The sequence below is a fragment of the Cetorhinus maximus genome, chromosome 10 (genome assembly GCF_964194155.1).
Source record: "Cetorhinus maximus chromosome 10, sCetMax3.hap1.1, whole genome shotgun sequence".
Lineage (NCBI taxonomy): Eukaryota > Metazoa > Chordata > Chondrichthyes > Lamniformes > Cetorhinidae > Cetorhinus > Cetorhinus maximus.
The window spans coordinates 48,505,968-48,525,620 of NC_135888.1; the positions used below are offsets into that span (position 1 = coordinate 48,505,968).

General features: G+C 41.1%; 1 protein-coding gene across 2 annotated transcripts in view; it reads right to left on the minus strand.

Annotated features, from left to right (window-relative positions):
• The window catches only part of anapc2 (anaphase promoting complex subunit 2), a 60,112-nt gene that overhangs the window by 17,228 nt on the left and 23,231 nt on the right, over nt 1–19,653 (minus strand). The window contains exons 8-14 of one of the 2 annotated variants that reach the window (XM_078550432.1): nt 18,285–18,426; nt 15,913–15,988; nt 14,191–14,376; nt 12,952–13,081; nt 11,817–12,052; nt 10,801–11,035; nt 2,344–4,302 (exon numbers count right to left, since the gene is read on the minus strand). In XM_078550432.1, the coding sequence (XP_078406558.1) occupies nt 10,823–11,035; nt 11,817–12,052; nt 12,952–13,081; nt 14,191–14,376; nt 15,913–15,988; nt 18,285–18,426 (983 nt within the window). In that variant the 3' untranslated portion in view covers nt 2,344–4,302; nt 10,801–10,822. Of the gene's footprint in view, nt 1–2,343; nt 4,303–10,800; nt 11,036–11,816; nt 12,053–12,951; nt 13,082–14,190; nt 14,377–15,912; nt 15,989–18,284; nt 18,427–19,653 lie in introns of those variants that run through there. The other variant, XM_078550433.1, reaches the window with a different exon arrangement.

Consider the following 19,653-nt stretch of genomic DNA (forward strand, 5'->3'; position numbering starts at 1 on the left):
TTAAAAGCTCACTCTCCTCAACATAATATAAAATGAAAGGCCACTTCTCTAAGTTCTTAGGACACTGAATGTGCTTACCCTGGGAACAGAAAATGGCTTCATGCTTTGCAAATTGAAGGAATGGCGATGAGATACACCCTCTGGGTTGTTATGAGAATATTTTGCTGACTAGAACATGCCTCAAGCCATCAGAATATTAGCTGAAAGATTCAAAGCCTGACAGATGCATGTAGATTATGTGAACCATGCAAGTTCTGAACGGGCTGTCTGATTAGATTTCAAAAAAACAACTTCAAATAGAATCATCCCTTGACTGGGCTTGGGGTAGATCATTAAAACAATGAAGTAATTCAAGGCTGAGCTAATTAAATGAATTCTTTACACCGGCACCGACCGAGTAAGTTGGAAAGGGAGAGAACTGATAAAACATACCTGCTGGAAATTGGAGATAGAAACATAATATCCTTATAGAGATTTGAATCTGAGAAAGGGATTTTTTAAAAAGCATTTGAATGTTGTGCAAGACCAGCACTTATGGCCTATGCCTAATTGCCCTTGAGATACAACTAAGTGACTTGCTAGGCCATTTGAGGGCAATTAAAAATCAACCATATTACTGTGGATCAGAAGTCATATGTAGGCCAGACCGCTAAAGGCAGCAGTTTTCCTCTCTGAAGTATACTGGTGAACCAGGTGGGTTTTTAAGGCAATACCTTAGTTTTATGACCTCCAGCATCTTTATTCCAGATTTAACTGAATTTAAGTTCTCACGGTGGTGGGATTTGAACTCATGTCTCCAGGTCATTACTAGATTACTACTTCAGTAACATGCCCACTATGCCACTGAACCCTAATGAATGGCAATCATTTGTGGTAGTTCCTCTCGGTCATTGTGTGAAATGTCTCTGTTCCTGAACTGAGTCTTGTGCTTTAGCTATCTGAGTAGTAAAGAAAGGCTTGTAATTATATAGAACCTTTCATAATCTCAGGACATGTCAAAGTGCTTTACAGCCAAGTGTCTTTGAAGTCAAGTCACTCTTGAAATTGCAACAGTTAACTTGTACACACCAAGGTCCCACATAGAGCAATCAGATAAATGACAAGATAATCTGATTTAGTGATGTTTGTAGAGGGATAAATATTGGCCAGGACACCAGAGTAATTCAAGTACAAAAGGCCAATATAGCATCACTGTTATTGTTCCAGTAGTGCCATCAGATCATTTACGCCCAGCTGTAGTAAAACTGATGAGGTGCCTCACTATACTGTATGCATAAAAACCCTTTCAACTTGCGATGGCCCTCAATTCCAAGCAGCTGACTCCCATGACTGCTCAGCTACAGACTCCAGCTTCTGTAACTGTGAGGTGGGCCTGACCTGTGTACATTCTGCCATTGCCATGACCATTGAAGTTGGCTGTATAGTCATCTGTGGCCATTCTGGCTGTGTCTGCACTGATGAGCATTGGCTCACTGTGGCCACCAGAATAATGGTGTTAATAGAATCAGTTAAAGCCCGATCTCACCTTTCTCCAACCTGAATTTCACGCAGTCAAAGTTGGAGTAAAAAGTCAACCTCATCTTGGAAATTCATGTCTTAAAGCAGCAAAGCAAACTTATGGAGGTTGGAGGATATGAAGTTGGCTCACAGAGCACTGGAGTAGTTTAGCCCAGATGTATCAAATGAGGGTTTCAGTGGCAGATGGGTTGAATCAGGTCAGAAATGGGCAACGTTACGGTGATGGAAGGTGGCAGTCTTTCTGATCATCCAAGCTTTTGTTGGACTGTTCACTCTCCTGGCCAGCTTCCCTACTTGCACCCTCCATAAATTTGAACTCATCCAAATCTCTGCTCCCTGTATTGTAAAGTGTTGGAAGGAAGCCCCAATTACCATGTGTGAACCTACCATGTAGCAAGTGTAGCCACCAACACCAAGCAGAAGACATAGAAGCTGCAAAGGAAAAAGCATCCCAAAAATAAAATTGTGGGTCATTGTTTATCACAGACAAAAAGCTCCCAGACTTCATTCCATCGCCTTCAGGAATTTGGAGATACTCAACATCAGTCCACTTCATGTGAAGAATGCCATGAAGGGCCTCTCTCCCTTCATGCAGCACCCTTGGTGTCTGAGGGTTGTTAGTCATGGTTCTCGACACATCTCTATGCCATGATAGCGCAATGGGGAAAGGCAAAAAGGCAGGTCCCCTTAGCCAGTACGGGGACTGAACCCATGCTGTCAGCATTATAAAGCACCACACTCTTGTCCAACTGAATTATCCAGGCTCTCATAAGAGGTTGCCAACCTGAAACATTAACTGTTTCTCTCCACAGATCTCAGACCTGCTGAGTATTTCCAACATTTTCAGATTTTATTTGGTAATATTAAACTTGTACAAGAGCATAGTAAGGCCACAGTTGCAGTATTTGTAGGAGGGATATTAAAGCAAGGAGAAAGGTACACAATAGATTCTCTGGCATGTTAGCAGGGTGAGAGATTGTACAGTTATGAGGAGAGGCTAGTGAAGATCACTAAAGTTGAGAGGTGAAACGAGCTCTGATAGAATTCAACATCATGAAGAGTTATGATGGAATGTATCCACTGGACTGTAACTTGGCACAACACAGAATATAATCACAGAAAGAGTTAAAGTGTAGGTAAGTACAAATTTCTTCATCCTAGTGTGTGGAAAAGGGCGTTTGGACTCTTGTTGAAGGTCTGCTTGGTCACTTATCTTGACAGTGTGACACAACATAGGAGATATATAAATGAAGATTTCGGGACGTGAGTTGTCTGACTCTTCAGCACACATTAGTATGAACTGAATAGAAAATGGAAATAACAAACTATTTCTGATACCCAATTTGGAAGAATCTTCCATTATAATGTGTCAGGAATTGTGCTTCAGTACTTGATTATTTTTCTGTAAATTCTTTGAGTAAAAATTTGTAGAGAACAAGGTACTACATTGTTCTGCAAACAAGTCAGTACTCAAAGACTACTGAACTCAAAGCAAATAGTTATTTTTATTTTAATTAGGATTATAAGGAATCATGATTCCTCAGCTAGTAAGGGATAAAAAAAATTACTGTTTGGTAACTGTTATCCTAGTCAGACACAGTCCAACGGCTACTATATACTGCAAAGCTCCTTGTACGTTGCTGCTAAATCCAAAATGAACAGAATCCATGGACTACAGGTTGAAGCTACCATTGTTGTTAAATAAAGAAGTGCAAGTTTTAAGGTGAGCGAGAAAAAGACACCATGATGTCATTGCTGAAATAAACAGATAGGAATTTCATTCCCCCGTCCCCTTTTGTCGACATATAACTCAAGTTGGAGTGCTTGCTGAGGCACAACAGTTACTGCCTTTGTCAGTTTTTACACCTACCTGCACTGTTCCCACTTGTTGAAAATCTGTAACTTCCTTGTTATTACCCTGCACTAATTACAAGACTACAAAGTTTTAAAGTGCAGAATTGCTACACAGGACTTAAGAACTGGACTTCAGGGCTCTTTGGTCCATTCTTTAAAGATGATCTTTACTAAAACCCTGGGTAACTCAGGCAGTTCAATTATTTCCCCCTCTAATTTAAAAGGAGGCCAAGATTCCAGGGATATCTGCCACTCCTGATTGCTTGGTCTCAATGTGTGCAATTTAAGCTCAGGCAAGGTTCACAGGCAGAGGTGCTAAATACTAAGACAATCCAACAGGGTGATCACAAAGTGGGGTGATGCCCAAAACCCATCAGTTCTTATGCTGCTGGCTTTAGGGCAAGAACAAGACAGTAATTACTAAACAGAAATGAAACACTAGATGCTAACAGAAGTGTAACATACAAAGAATTCACAAAGTGAACTTCAACTGGCACATCAGTGATCACCAATAGATCTGTATCGCTCACTCAATGATCACAGGGGTGAATATAAAGATGATGTGGCTCCTTACAGACATTCAGATCAGTGAATTTATTGTAGAAAATCTACTCCCCATGTATCTGTGGAATTTTGTAGCTCAAAGGGCTCAGGGACATTTGCAAGTAGTTTAACATCCATCACAAGTTGTTAACTCATTCACTACCAAGAACATTAATGGCAGATTCCTGCCTCAGATGTTGGTTGTAGAAGAATCCAGGTGAACCCTGATTATGAAGAAACAAAAATCCTGCAGCTTTCAAAGCTCTTGTAGTTACTGCTGCACAGGCAGTGCTGGTTGCATCAATATTCCTTCCATACCAAGGCTCTGGATAATAGGTCACAGAAGGCAGTAAGCTGCAAGTTCAAACATGGATCCGCTCCACGAGTCTTGAGAAGGAAGGAAATAATATATGAGTTCAGATACACCTCTTTTTCCAATTAGAAACAGAGAACAAAGGCTAGATTTTTCTTCCAAGAAGTCTTGTTGAAAAATACTTTGATGAAAAGCAATTATTGTTGCTCCATTGTATAGGTGTGATGCAGCCAGGCAGAAAGATTCAGGTTTAATCAGGATATCTATCAATAACTTCAAACATGTAACAAAAACAAAAAATGCTGGAAAAACTCAGGTCTGACAGCATCTGTGGAGAGAAAGACAGAGTTAACGTTTTGAGTCCATATGACTCTTCTTCCGAGCTAAAGAGAAGTAAAAATGTGATGAAATTTATACTGTTTAAGGGGAGTGGAGCAGGTGAAGCTGCATAGAAGGCCAGTGATAGGTGGGGGCAAAGGAGAGATTACCAAAGATGTCATTAACCAAAGGTCAAAGGGGTGTTAGTGGTGGTGATACTGGCCAAAGGAGGTGCTGATGGTGACATTAAAGATAGAAAGCAGAATGTGATAATAGCTGGACAAAGGTAAGCACTCTGGCAGGAACAACATGAACAAGTGATAGATGGCCCTAGTGGGTGGTGGGGGGGAAGGGGGGGTAACGCCGATAAGAAAAATAATTGAAAATAGGATAATAGGTGGGGATAAAACAATGAATAAAAATGAAATTGAAATAAAAAATAAGTGGATAAAAAATAAAGATGAACATTGAAAAAAGGGGATAAAAAAGGGGGTGAGGGCGGAGGAGAGAGTTCATGGTCTGAAGTTATTGAACTCAATGTTAAGTCCAGAAGGCTGTAAAGTGCCTATTCGGAAGATGAGGTGCTGTTCCTCCAGTTTGCGTTGAGCTTCATTGGAACATTGCAGCAGCCCAAGGACGGACATGTGGGCATGAGAGCAGGGTGGTGTTTATTTAACACTGAGTTCAACAAATTCAGACCATGAAATCTCTCCTCCATCCTCACCCCTTTTTTAATCCCCTTTTTTCAATATTCATTTTTATTTTTAAATTTTTATCCACTTTTTATTTTCATTTTTATTCATTGTTTTATCCCCACCTTTTATCCTATTTTCGATCTTTTTTCCCACCACTGTCCCCTCCCCCCACCCCACCCCCACTAGGGCCATCTGTCACTTGTTCATGTTGTTCCTGCCAGCATGCTTACTCTTGTCCTGCTATTATCACATTCTACTTTCTATCCTTAATACCTCCTTTAGCCAGTAGCACCGCCATTAACACCCCTTTGACTTTTTGTTTATGACATCTTTGGCAATTTCTCCTTTGCCTCCACCTATCACTGGCCTTCTATCCAGCTTCACCTGCTCCACCCCCACCCCTACAACAGTATAGATTTCATCTCATTTTTACTTCTCTTTAGCTCTGAAGAGTCGTCATATGGACTCGATGTTAACTCTGTCTTTCTCTCCACAGATGCTGTCAGACCTGCATTTTTCCAGCATTTTGTGTTTTTGTTTCAGATTTCCAGCATCTGCAGCATTTTGCCTTATCTTCAAACATGTATCCCTCCTTTGTGATTAATAAGATGTTTGGTTAAATGGGTTTGGAAAATTTTACTTCAAAACATCTACCAGGAGTATTAATTTTGAAGTTGTCATGACAAAGTGATGTGTGCCCGTGGCATATTAATCTTTAATTTCATCTCCTGGTCAAATATAAATTGAACTTCTTTAATAAGGCTTTTTAAAGATAGCAAAGATACTGAATTAAGATCGCTGCCACAGGTCACCTTACATGTCTAGAGTTACAACTTGGTCAGTTTCTGGAAATTTCCAATGTGGATTACAATTAAGACATGCCCAAGGCAAACCAACCGTGGAATTTCAAACCTGCTGATGACAAAAAGTACCTCAAAGATGAATTGGCTCTCACCATTTGTCTTTCTATAAAGCTACCTTTCAGGCAGAGACAGAAAGTCTGCCGGGACAATGGCTATATAGGTGTTGATGTGTTCTTCTTAGCTCATCACAGGGAAGAATGGTCCATTCAGAAGTGATAGCTGGGACATTAAAGAAACTAATCACCTAGGCCATTATACAATAGCCAAGGTCTTTCCAGACATGAGCTAATCAATTACCTTCTGTGGGATACTCACCGAGAGAGGTCATGTGACCAGAATCACCATTTTAAAATGTTCATTACAACAGCCTGGTTGCTTTTGGGCAGTGTAAAAAGTGTTCTGCAAATGGAGCAGTAACATCATCTCTCTCTCCCTGCTGTTATCAAGTTCAGAGCCCTATCTCTGTTACAGTTTGGAATACATCACAGAGATAGAGAATTTCAATCAAAAGGAACTCTGCCTGCTTTTATCATACTGGGGCCAACAAACTGAGAAGTTTGAAGGACATTTCTAAATCCCAAAGCAGCATTTCCAGAGGAACACCACGATCACTGTTAAAGAAACTGCCTCAGCCATGAACAACGGCGAAGGAATCATAAACGGTAAACTCTCTTTTTGCCTTTTATCACTGAATCTTAATTTGGACAAAATTTAACCTCCTCTACAGTATAATTTGTAATTTTCCACGTGTGTGTGTGTTGCCAAGGTTGGGATATCTGTTCACCAATTTTTTATTTCTTTACCTGGGTAGGTTTTTACCTCAATAAAAACTAACCCCTTTGTTTTTAAATTCAAGAAGACCTGTCGGACTGAGTTATTTTCATCAGATGTAAATGGTTAAGTGCAGACACAGAATTGATACCTTCATCCTTATAAATTACAGAAAACCCTGTTAGGATCAATCAAGGAGTGGGAAAGAAAGGCCAAGTGGTGGCACCAGTCTTCACAGTCATAATAAAGTACTGAGAAAGACGGCAAGTTCTAATTATTGTGATAAGGATAAAGGCCACAATTCACACTTTACTTCAGTGATCCAGTGCCCTTAATTTCACTGTTATGTAGGTTTTGCATGAGGAAGAGACCAACAATAAAGAATGAGAATCAGCAGAATTGTATACAGCCACAATCTGTAACCTCATGGCCTGGCATATCACCCCACTCTACCATTACCACCAAGCTGGCGGATCAACCCTGGTAAAATGAAGAGTGTGGGGAAGAGATGCCAGGAGCAGCACCAGGCATACCTAAAAAATGAGGCATCAACTTGATGAAGCTACAACTCAGGACTACTTGCATGCCAAGTAGCAAAAGGAGCATGCGATAAACAGAGCTAAGCGATCCCGTGACCAGATTTAAGCTTTTCAGTCCTGCTACATTTGATTTTCAGCCAATTCGATTCATTCCACGTGATATCAAGAAAAGGTTGAAGGCACTGAATACTGCAAAGGCTATGGGTCCTGACAATATTCCGGCAATAGTACTGAAGACTTGTGCTCCAGAACTAGCCATGCCCCTAGCCAAGCTGCTCCAGTACAGCTATAACACTGGCATCTACCTGGAAATGTGGAAAGCTGCCCAGATATGTCCTGTCAACAAAAAGCAGGACAAATCCAACCTGCCAATTACCACCCCATCAGTCCATTCTTGATCATCAGTAAAGTAATGGAAGGGGTCATCAACAGTGCTGTCAAGCAGCACTTACTCAGCAATAACCTTGCTCACTGACACTCAGTTTGGGTTCTGCCAAGGTCACTCAGCTCCTGACCTCATTATGGTCTTTGTTCAAACATGGACAAAAGAGCTGAACACCAGAGATGAGGCGAGAGTAACTGCCTTTGACATCAAAGTAGCATTTGACTGAGTGTAGCATCAAGGAGCCCTAGCAAAACTGGAGCCAATGGGAATCAAGGGGAAAGCTCTCCACTGGTTGGAGTCATACCTAGCATGAAGGAAGATAGTTGTGGTAGTTGGTTAATCATCTCATTTTCAGGATATCACTGCAGGAGTTCCTCAGGGTCATGTCCTAGGCCTGACTATCTTCAGCTGTTTCATCAATGATCTTCCTTCCATCACAGGGTCAGAAAAGGGGATGATCACTGATGATTACACAATGTTCAGCACCATTCGCAATTCCTGAGATACTGAAGCAGTCTGTGCCCATATGCAGCAAGACCTGGACAACATTCAGGCTTGGGCTGATAAGTGGAAAGTAACATTCACGTCACACAAGTGCCAGGCGATGGCCATCTTCAATAAGACAGAACTCAACCATCACCTCTTGACATTCAATGGCATTACCATCACTGAGTCGCCACTGTCAACATCCTGGGGTTACCATGAGCAGAAACTGAACTGGACCAGCTATATAAATACTGTGGCTACAAGAACAGGTCAGAGGCTAGGAACTCTGCAGAGAGTAACTTCACCACCTGACTCCCCAAAGTCTGCCCACCATCTATAAGGCACGAGTCAGGAGTGTGATGCAATACTCTCCACTTGCCTGGATGAGTTAAGCTCCAATAACACTCAAGGAGCTCAACATCCAGGACAAAGCAGCCTACTTGATTGGCACCCCATCCACCACTTCCAACATGCACTCTTTCCACCACTGATGCAGAGGTAGCAACGTGTACAATCTCCAAAATGTACAGCAGCAACTCACGAAGGCGCCTTTGACAGTACCTTCTAAACCCACGACCTCTACCAACTAGAAGAACAAGGGTAGCAGATGCATGGGAACACCACTACCTGGAAGTTCCCCATCAAGTCACTCACCATCCTTACTTGGAAATATGTTGCCGTTCCTTCACTGTCGTTGGGTCAAAATCCTGCAACTCCCTCCCTAACAGCACTGTGGGTATACCTACACCACATGGACTGCAGCGGTTCAAGAAGGTAGCCCACCACCTTCTCAAGGGCAATTAGGGATGGGCAATAAAAATGCTGGCTGAGCCTTCACATCCCATGAAAGAATAAATTTTTTTTTAAAAAGTCAGCATTTGCCAGGAAACTTCAGGCTCCATGCAAAGATATTCTTTATGAAGGGTGACTGACTTCAGACTTTCAGGTTGCCAGTATGCTTATATAATTGTACTTATAGGGTTTGTTGATTTTTGTGCTTGATATGACTATTTAATTATAAATTAATTATTTTAGTCTGTAATCTTCTGGTCTATTTGATAAGCACTGATTTTGAAGGAACTTTATTTCAAATCGCTAACAAGATTATTGTTGATCATCAAATACACATCTCTACACAGCTTCCAAATGAAAAATACACAGAATTCTGTGTCACCTTAAGGCAATTTTTTTTGCAGTGAGGTTATACGTGCTTCCATCTTGCGAAAAAGAAAAAAATTAAAAACAGCTCAAGTTTGGGGAAAGAAAGGTGAGCTATAAACTTACTATAGCTAATGAAAGAACTAAACACAACAACTAACTCTCCACTTTCTTTCCTAACTCCTCTGCTAGATAGTGGTGTTTAAAATTCCAATAGGATGGGGTAGAGGCAAGTGAAAACAGAATTTACAATAATTCAAAATGAGGAGACACAGATATAAGGTTAAATACAAGAGATCTGGGTCAGAGAGCAAGAGAATTTTTTTTAAAAACACAATCTTGAGAGTTGGTGGAAAGCTCTACCATAGCTCGTGACTGAAGCAGAGACCATATCAATATTCAAGACTAGGTCAAACAGGGAGGTTATTACAGCTAGTGTGGTCATTAGATCTAGGCCAAGTGCAACCTGAGTGCTGGTCATGGTCAGCAAGTGACCTCTCCTCAGAGGTTCACAAACAGTTGTATAAGACGGGGGTGTCTCATTTGTGTGATCTATAACTTTCTGATTTATAGAGGAGAGTTTGGTGAGATTACCTTAAGTGTAGGAAACTCTCACTGAAAGTGGCAGTAACTATTAAGCTTTGGGTAAGCATTTCATTGCAGCTTCCAGATCCATAAGGTCAAAGTTCACATGCAAGAGAAGACAGTTTTATGAAAACCTCAAATTGTAACAATGACAGCTTTTAATTTCATAATTAAGCAGCATGAATATTTACAAACCCATTTCCTTCCAAAAGCTAATCCTTCACTGCAGTGCAAAAAGCAAACATTTATCCAGGCCTCACTGAGCTTCAGATATCACTGACTTAGTTTCATGTTTAATGGGTAAAAATGGCAGGGCAGAATTTTGTCTTCATCCCGAACACTACCTTAGCACATTCTGTTCACATTGATCACACAAACACATCAATTACTACCTATTATTCCTCAGACTGAATGGCTGTTTAAAACCACAGAAAGAGGAAGAAAAGTGAAAGATATTCAAGTCAGAAAATAGATTCAGCAGAAAAATAATAAAATGAGAAACTAAAGTGAACAGATTGTGGCAGAGCAGAAAACAGGGAGCACAATTAAAATGTTTGGAACTATTTGAAAATCTTAAGTGTTCATATTGTATTTCGAGTATAGGGCTGATGTTAGTGACATTGCAGTAGCCTTTGTGTGTATTCCAGCATTATACCACATGAATTGAGATGTCAAGGCAGTCTATGGATCGATAGTGCTACCTATTACCATTAAAAAAGATGGCAACTCAGATATTCCAATGCTACAGGGAAAAAAAAAGACAGTAAGTTACCTTTCTGAGCATGGATTCTCATTCAGCAGTTAGATTTGGGAAGCCGGTACACTCCACCAGAATAGACTAGCTGGTGGTCCTTTACTTTCTTCTGTAAGAATGCTTGAAGCTCCTGCATGTCAATTTCGGCCATAACTGGCCCCGTCATCACAAACATCTTGAGCATGGTGTGAATACGTTCCAGTGGCAAGCTCTCAAGATTGGTCAGCATACCCTGGATGTACGTCCAGAAAAGCTGCAAAACATAAATTAGTCAGCTTTATTTAAAATGCAACAAAACAATTTAAGCAGGAATTGTGCTCATCCCCTATCTGCTTCTCAAGCTGAGGACTCATGCAGGAGTCCAGTTCCAGAGCACTGGGTTTCATCTAACACTTTGCTTCCAAGGCCTTTTTCTTCATGTTCGAGTTGAGACAGGGAATGCAAGGCAGCTTTAACTGAGGCAAAAATTACCATCCTAGGTGGATGTAAAATATACCGCTGCACTATTGTGAAGAGGGGGAGGAAAGTTCGTCAAGTGTCCTGGTCAATATTTTTATCTCTCAACCAACATCATTAAAACCAATTATCTGGTCATCATCATATTGCTCATTGTGGGATTCTGCTGTGAACAAATTGCCTGTCGAGTTTCCTATATTAATAACGACTGTGCTTTAAAAGGACTTCACAGGCTGTAAAGTGCTTTGGGACATCCTGAGGTTGTAAATAACACTATATAAATGCAAGTCTTTCTTTATCTTTCAGAAATAAGGAGCAACAGTCCTGTTCTCACATAATGCCCACACAAGTAGGGTCAATGGATAATCATCAACACTGGTGATATCAGGATGGATACTAATGAACTCAACAGCCTTTTTATGGTACTGAGATATTTCTCAGGGATTTTGTAATCATCTGAATATCATGTATAGTAAAGGGGATATAGTATTTACATTGATTACTTTAGCAAAGGATCTAAGAATAGCATGTTACCAGCATGCAATGTATCATACTGTAACCGACAGAAACAGCTCTACCTGCAACTCTTCCTCTTTCTGATCCGCCTGGGAAGCCATGGCAGAGTCTCCCTCCTCATCACTGTCAATCAGAACCATTTTCTCCTGTTGATCCTTCTGTTCCTCCTCAATCACTGTAAATGTGTCTGTGGGATCCTCTTTCAGGACCCCCTGCTGCTGCCAAAGAGCAATTTTCCTTCTCAGGGCAATAACAGGAACTTTAAGTGCATCACTGAGCTCATCCAGAGTCCAGGTACCTACAGATACACACACATTCAACAAAAACTCAGCTATGGCTCTGCATTAGCACATACAGTACATAAATCATGTCAAATCTCCTTGTCAAAGAATTTAGTTGATGACCTTTGTTATGCCCTAATTCAATATCATAAAAATTCTTGAAGCTACTCAAAGAAGTGCAAGAATTGAGAGGAGAAAAGTCACTGGATCCTATTAATCAGTTTGCTCCAGTACTCAATTAGTTAAAGCAACGAGTGACTGAACCACAGTTCCTAGGTTCAAACAGTGGCATGTGATAAATCAGTCGGGATGGTGTAACTGGCCTCAGCTCCCCTGTGTCAGGGAGGGAGAAGGAGAGGGAAAGGTTTTTTAAAAAATCAACCAGGGCTTCCGATCTTGACTATTGTACAAAGATCCACAGAGTGAAGATAGGACTGAGCTCAGTTGTGATGTCCATGCCCACTGACACTGTCCTGGCTCAGACTCTAGGACCTGAATAAAAGTGGCAATGCCAGTGAAATCATACCCCAGAAAAAGGGGACAAATCTTCAGGAGAGAGATGGGGATAGGAGAAAATTGGTAGAAGAAATAAAGCAAGTTCCTTTTTCAACTTCATCAATCCGCAGATTCTAATGTGCTTCAATAGTCTTTCCTGGTCATTTATGTCACATGTCAATGTTAATAATGGCCAGAAGGAGATAAAAACAAGGTTTTCTACGTAATAGAATGGAATCGAGGCACATACCACACAGAATACAAATGTTTTAGAAGATACTGTGCTTCAGTTGATCCCCCAACACACCAATATCCCTATCTGTCCATTGAAGATAGTTGAATAATGGACATTGTTTTTATGTTTGAGATAATGTATGTGAAATTCTGCTTCATTTTCCAATAATTATACACAGATACTTACTCTTCTGCTGAAAATGCATAATAATGGCAGCATGGACAGGTGAGACAGACAGTGACAATGTTCGATCTGCCAGCTCAATCTCCAGGTCAGTATTTCCCAGGTGAGGTTTCCAGTTCAATGATCTCATGGCCTGAAAGAGATGAAGCCATTTACCATCACCACAAGAGAGGAACCTTGATGGCATTAACCCTTGAAGTAACACAGTTAGCAACAACAAATCTATCTTACGGCTGCAGAGTTGAAGCATCACTCAATCACAGGAAAAAAACACATCCAGCCAGGGCACTTGAACCATCACCATCAGGGGAAACAAGCTTAACAGCCACTAAAGAAACCAATTATAGAAAGTTTTCTAAATGCTATTCAAAGATAATTTAAACTTCATTTTACATTTCTTCTAGGGTTTCATGAACTCTTGGTTATATTACAGTGACCTTTTAAATTGAAGAAATTGGCACAGTCAGTGCTCACAGTAAGTATCCAATCAAGATCAAAATGCAGGTCTAACACTTTAATATTTATCCCCTGTTGATTTCCTAATGCATAAACTCAAACTCAAGAACCTTTCATTGTGAAGTGTGCAATGCAAAAACAGGACGGAACAAACTCTGAACCTCTTATCGAAATCCTTCTTTCATACACCTTCTTTCAACCACATATATGTGGTTGCAAAGTCCAAAAATGCCCCTCTATAGGAAATCTGTACTGCAATAGAGTGTAAAAATATCTAGCTTGTGAGGGGGCAAGGTGAAGTGCAGTCGCAAAGAAGGTCATTCGCCAGATTAACTACAAATTAAGTTTAAGAAACTCAGTGCCCCATGTTAGTGGGGCAGCGGACACTAGTTTACACATCTTGCCATGTGAACCGAGCAGGCACCTAAAGGCAGTTAAGTGTTTCTCCACAGGGAGCAACAGCTCGAGAATCTTCCAGATATTCCTTTGTGCCATGAGTGATGGTCCCCTAAGAGCAGCTACGTGTGGGGTTACTCACCACCAACTTCTTAATCCAGGTCTCCAGGTCTGAAAAGACTTGCTCACTGTAAAACTGCTTCTTCCGTCCTGGGTGAGCAGTTACGGTCCTTGTAAACCAGATTGGCCGAAGGTAGTCCTTCTGTTGCTTGTCTAGGACATCTGAACTATGAAAAATAGCCATTTGTATGCTCGATGTACTTGGGTTTTACCTGCATTGGAACCCTGTAGTCACCGAAGAAAGGCATCTTATAAATACTCAGTACTTACTTTCAATTTCTCATATTTTTTGGTATAAGCGTCCATTGCTTCCTTCACTTCAGGAGGGAGTTCGAGCTTCTCCTCTTTCAGTGGTGGCCAGAACTCACCAGACAGTATCATTGCATTCAGGTGTAAGGGAGCCTCTTGGTCCTCCTCATGAATGTGGCTGTTTATCCGTCGCGAATCTGCTACATCCTGCAGTATAAAGCCTAAGGATTAATGGAGTGTATTTCTAAGGGGATCAACAGTGGTGCAGTAGTTATGTTATTGAATGCCTGGATTAATAATCCAGAATACGCAGGTACAAATCCCACTATTGCAGTGACCACAAAGCCGTTGGATTTATTCTTAAAACCCGACCAGTTCACTAGTGCCTTTCAGGGAAGGAAACTTGCCACTCTTAGCCAGTCCAATCTTTATGTGACTCCAGTCCCACACCAACATGATTGAGTATTAATTGCCGCTGAAGTGGTACTTGTAACTCACTCCTTCCTAATGCATTGTGGCAGTGCCAATGCTGCACAGATTGTAAGGGTTGAAGAAGTGGCCCACTGCCACCTCAGAGTAACCAGGATTGGGTCATAAATGACATGCCAGCAATGCTCATATCCCAAGAATGAATAAAGAAATAATCTCACCCATAATAAACACCGTGAGCAAAAGCCAGACAGGTCGCGTTTATTATGCCACAGCTGATAATGTGAGATGAAAAGGTGGTATTCAGGTGCAGCAGTTACAGCACTATGTTACTATGCCAGAATTTGCCAAGATGCAGATTCAATCCTGCAATTTTGTATGCAGCAGGTCTCCTGCTCAATCATGCCATCAGAAAAGTGCCAATTATATACACTTCTCTGTAAGTAAGAAGAGTAGAGCGAACCTGCCAGTATTCTTATGTAAGCTGCATCAGTTGGCTAAAAAGCCACATGCAGACTTGCACACACACTCTCAGTCAGGTGCTGACACATGATACAAGGAAACCTTTAAGCAGAAAAGGAAAACAAAAAATATTAACTTCTGAATCAACATGTGCTTCATTTTAAAATGCTTGAAGGTTCTCAATCCCACACAGACAGTACATTTTCTTATCTCTCCTGTGTTACATAATTTTGCAAGACTGCTAGCTGAACATATAACATTCCATCACAGAAGTGAGTCAGAAACAGCATCACAATGGGAATTAGCCTCTTGTGCTTCCTTGTTAAACTGAATAAACTTGTTCTAAAATGGAGGTAAATCTTCAAAGAGCCCCAGATTCAGCAAATTACCCTGAATGTATGGTTGTGGAGAGCAGGTTAGTTCCACAAATCTGCAGCTGGGAAGGGCCTATTTTACAGCTGGCAGTTCATTTTAATAGTAGCTTAAATCAACATTATATAAAAACAGAAAATGCACAGATCAGTCAGCATCAGAAAAAGCCCATTTCATAATCTTGAAGACTTTTATGACTTCACCTCTTAACATTCTCAGCTCTGCTTAAAACAGCACTAAATTCCCAATTCTCCTCTTCATAAAGTAATTCCTCATCCATGTAACATCTTAGTGAACATAGACTGCATTCACCCACTACTTTTATAGCCATCCTATACTAAAACAAATACTCCAACTCAAACTCATTCAGAATTACAATCATCGTTCAAGAGAAATTCGTCTACTACAAGGCAAATTCACCTGCTGTATTAAGCAGCTAATAACATTAAACCACTTTAACTCCCAGTTCTTACCACTCACCTTTAACATGACCTCACAGAAGTGCATCTGAGCCTCTCCAAAACGTAGCTTCAGCAACTCCAGGTTTCGGATCTCCCTGCAGTGAAGCAGTCACATCAGATTGGCTAGACATGAATAATCAGCATTACTGCAGCACAAAAGATTTCTTGATGAGCCCTGAAGAGGTGGTGATTTGACCAGTTCCCACAGAAATAAAATGGTCAACGAGTTCCAGAAGGATCTCACAAACTACAAAAAGGCTTGAAACAGCCAGAGGCAATGAAGCAACCTTTAGGCATTCTGAGTGTAGTGATTTTATATTGAACTTAAACATAATAAGGACTTGGTAGAAATACATAGCTCTAGTAAAAAAAAAGTGTTTCTAAGGTTACTTTCTCCAAGTTAATACATTTAAGGTATACACACATTTTATACGATTGGGTTTCTGAATTTACCACCGAAATGGGAAGAAAGTCTTTTGTTTAGTGGGAGCAAACCCACCTCAGAGTCAAAAGGTGCAAGATTCAATCCCAGTTCCAGACTGTCCCAGTGGAACTCTGGCTCTGAGCTTTGGATTGAGATCCAGTGGATAGTCAAACCCTCCCCCTTGCTCCCCCACCACCCCCAATCCGTTCCCCTCATATGGGTAGTGGGAGCCACTAAAGTCTTCCCTCTTTACCCTGTTGGCTGGTATAAAGATGGTTACAATGATGGAAAGTGTGTTCATTTGAGCAATCAGCCTGCTAACCCTTCTGCATTCCTTCCACTATTTCACACACTTCTTGAGTGAAAAGAGCGAAGATACAAAAACAAGCTGACATTAAAAAAAAGCTGGGCTTTTTATTCTGGCATAAGTGTGGTTGAACTCAAATTCAACCCACCCAATGGACTCAGCACTGACCTCACCAAATTCTCACTTCCACTTGGTAAATTGTTACTAGCCAATGGCAGTATGCTATAAGAACAGGAGAAAAAGGAATAGTAGGCCATTTGGTCTGTTCTGCCTTTCAAGAAGATAATGGTTGATCCAAATGTGACCTCGAACACTTTCTCCACTTTCTTGCCTGCCCCCTAATACCCTCGATTCCCTTGTCAATCAAAAATTTGTTGTTAACTAAGCCTTGACCCAGCCTCCACTGCTCTCTGGGGAAGAGAATTCAACAACCATCTGAGAGAAGAAGTTGTTCCTCCTCATCTCTGTATTAAATGGGAGACCCCTTATTTTGAAACTGTGCCCCCAGCTCTAGATTCCCCTATAAGGGGAAACATCCTCTCAGTTTCTACCCTGTCAGAATCTTATATATTTCAATAATGGGCAACCTCACAATTTCCCACATTATACTCCATCTGCAAATTTTTGCCCACTCATTTATCCTATCTATATCCCTTTGCAGACTCTATGTCCTCCTCACATTTGCTTTCTGGCCAGAATCGAGGGAATTTTGGAAAATTGAAACAATTATTACAGGATTTAAACTGAAGCAGTTTAAAGTGGTAGGGGTCATCAGGGATAATTTATTGTTTTTCCAATCAGGGTTGTCACAAATAAAATGCCTGAAACTTCATTTACTGGATGCAGAGATACCAGATTTCCAGAGATTTTCATTGAAGTGCTGCTAGTACAACTGTGGATGAGGAGGGAAACACTGTGTGGGATGCTGAGCAGTCCAGGGAACTGCACAGACATAATGGAGACAATTGGATGGGCTGAAGTCCTATTCTGCCACACATACACGAAAGCCCTACATGACCCACCGTGCTCTGATGAATTTAGTGATCTTATTAAATCAGGAAAGCAGATCCTGCTGCGCTATTCAAGAATCCATTGCATTCAACAGGTTTGCTATTTACCACCACCTTTACTTCACGAGTTCATCATTAGTAGCCTGGAACGTCCGCCGGGCTCGTTATGCCTGAAAACGTTCTTCACTCACAGAAAGACATTGACACAACCTCGCCTGGTATATCATAACTTGTTTCCTACATCTATCATCACCCCCACTACAGTTTGTTTGACTTCTAGTTCGAGTGTAACTGCATCTCATGACAACTAGAAAGCGTTCTCAGTTTTTGCAAGGAGAATAGTTAGGACAAAACATAGATTGACCACCATCCGTACAAACGCAGAGCTATCTCCTACTAGGAGGAGGAAACACTGGAGCTCCTGGACAACCAGGAGCAATTTGGAAACGGGGAAATCTAAGGGCTTGTACTAGCTGAAGGTTCATCATAACATTCTGCTTCCCTTGAGTGAGGCCTGAACCCACAATCTTCCGAATAGACTCTGCACCAATTATTACTAATCTGAAATATCACAGAATCAGAAACAACACCAAGAGGCAGGTCAATTATGATTAAATATTTCTAATCCAACAGCACAAGTATCTTGGTACCTGCAGGTAATGTAGCTGAAATGATGGAGTATTCGGTCTGCCAGTAGTGTACGATATTCGTTGATAAACAACTCTTTGCTTCCATAAATGCTGACCAGTAAAGTGATTATGTCAGAAGATCTTCGTTTGGAACCAAATTTACCTGAAATCAAGGAGAAACAAAGGTATTTAAAGCATGATGTGGTGAGGAGTACCCCAACCCAAGCTTCAGTGTGAAGTAAGACATTTTACGTGCAAGTAGCACTTGGACCAACATCGCAATATAGATTTCTGTCACAAGCCTAGTTATAAGATGGATCAAATCCTTCTCTTAATTGCTAAGTTTATAGTATTAACGGTAAGATACTGTTAGGAAATGCAGTTTGAAGAGTTGCGCACAGTAGACACTCCTATTGGAAACCAGTGGTTTCAAACAGGTTTTTAGAATAATATTCTCCATGCCCTTCCTCTAGTTTCAATTGAACCCACTAGTGTCATTGGGGTACTTGACCAGCAACCTGGAGTTCAGATCCAGCATGGTAAGTTGTCAAATCAAGTTCAATAAAACAGATAATGTGTGAGCCCAAAAAAGTGACACAAAACCTTACAAATCATAGTAAAAGCCAGAGGGAGGCAAGGCCGGGCCGGGCAATGCCCAGCTCGGGGGAATGGGGCGCCGTTGGGCCCGTGGTCAGGGCAGCAACCTTGGGAGACAAGGTCAGCAGTAGGAGGAAGAGGAACTGACAGCGAGAGTGGAAGCGCTGCAGCGAAGGTCATGTAAGCAGGCAGGCCACAGAAGTCTGCGACAAACGGCAATGAAGTGGATCTGGCAAGGTTACATGGATATAGTGATAATTCTTTATTAATGACGTCAAAATGAAACAACATTAAGTGATTCTATGTTAAGCGAGGGCTTAATGTATATCAATGACTTCGGTATTGGAATACGGAGTAAAACTTCAAAATGTGCCAATTATACCAGGTTTGGAGGAATGGCAAACAATGGGGGTGGTACTAATTGCCTACAAAATCCCATAGATAGCCTAGCAGAATTGGCAGACAAGCAGCAGGTGGAATTTAATGGAGAGGTGTGAGTTGATGCATTTTGGTAGAAAGAGATAGGGAGAGGCTATATAAACTTAATAGCATAACTCTAAAGAGTGTGTAAGGACAGAAGGACCTGGGGGTCCACAAGTATAGATCTTTGTTAACCACTCTCAATAAGTCCTGCCACATTCAAAGCATATGGGATGTTGGCTTCTGGTTAGGCCACAACTAGTGTATTTCATCCAGTTGTAGTCACCACACTTCAGGAAGGATGTGAAGGTCTCAGATGGTGCTGAGAAAATTTACCAGAATGGTTCAGGGATGGGAAATTTTAGCTACAAGG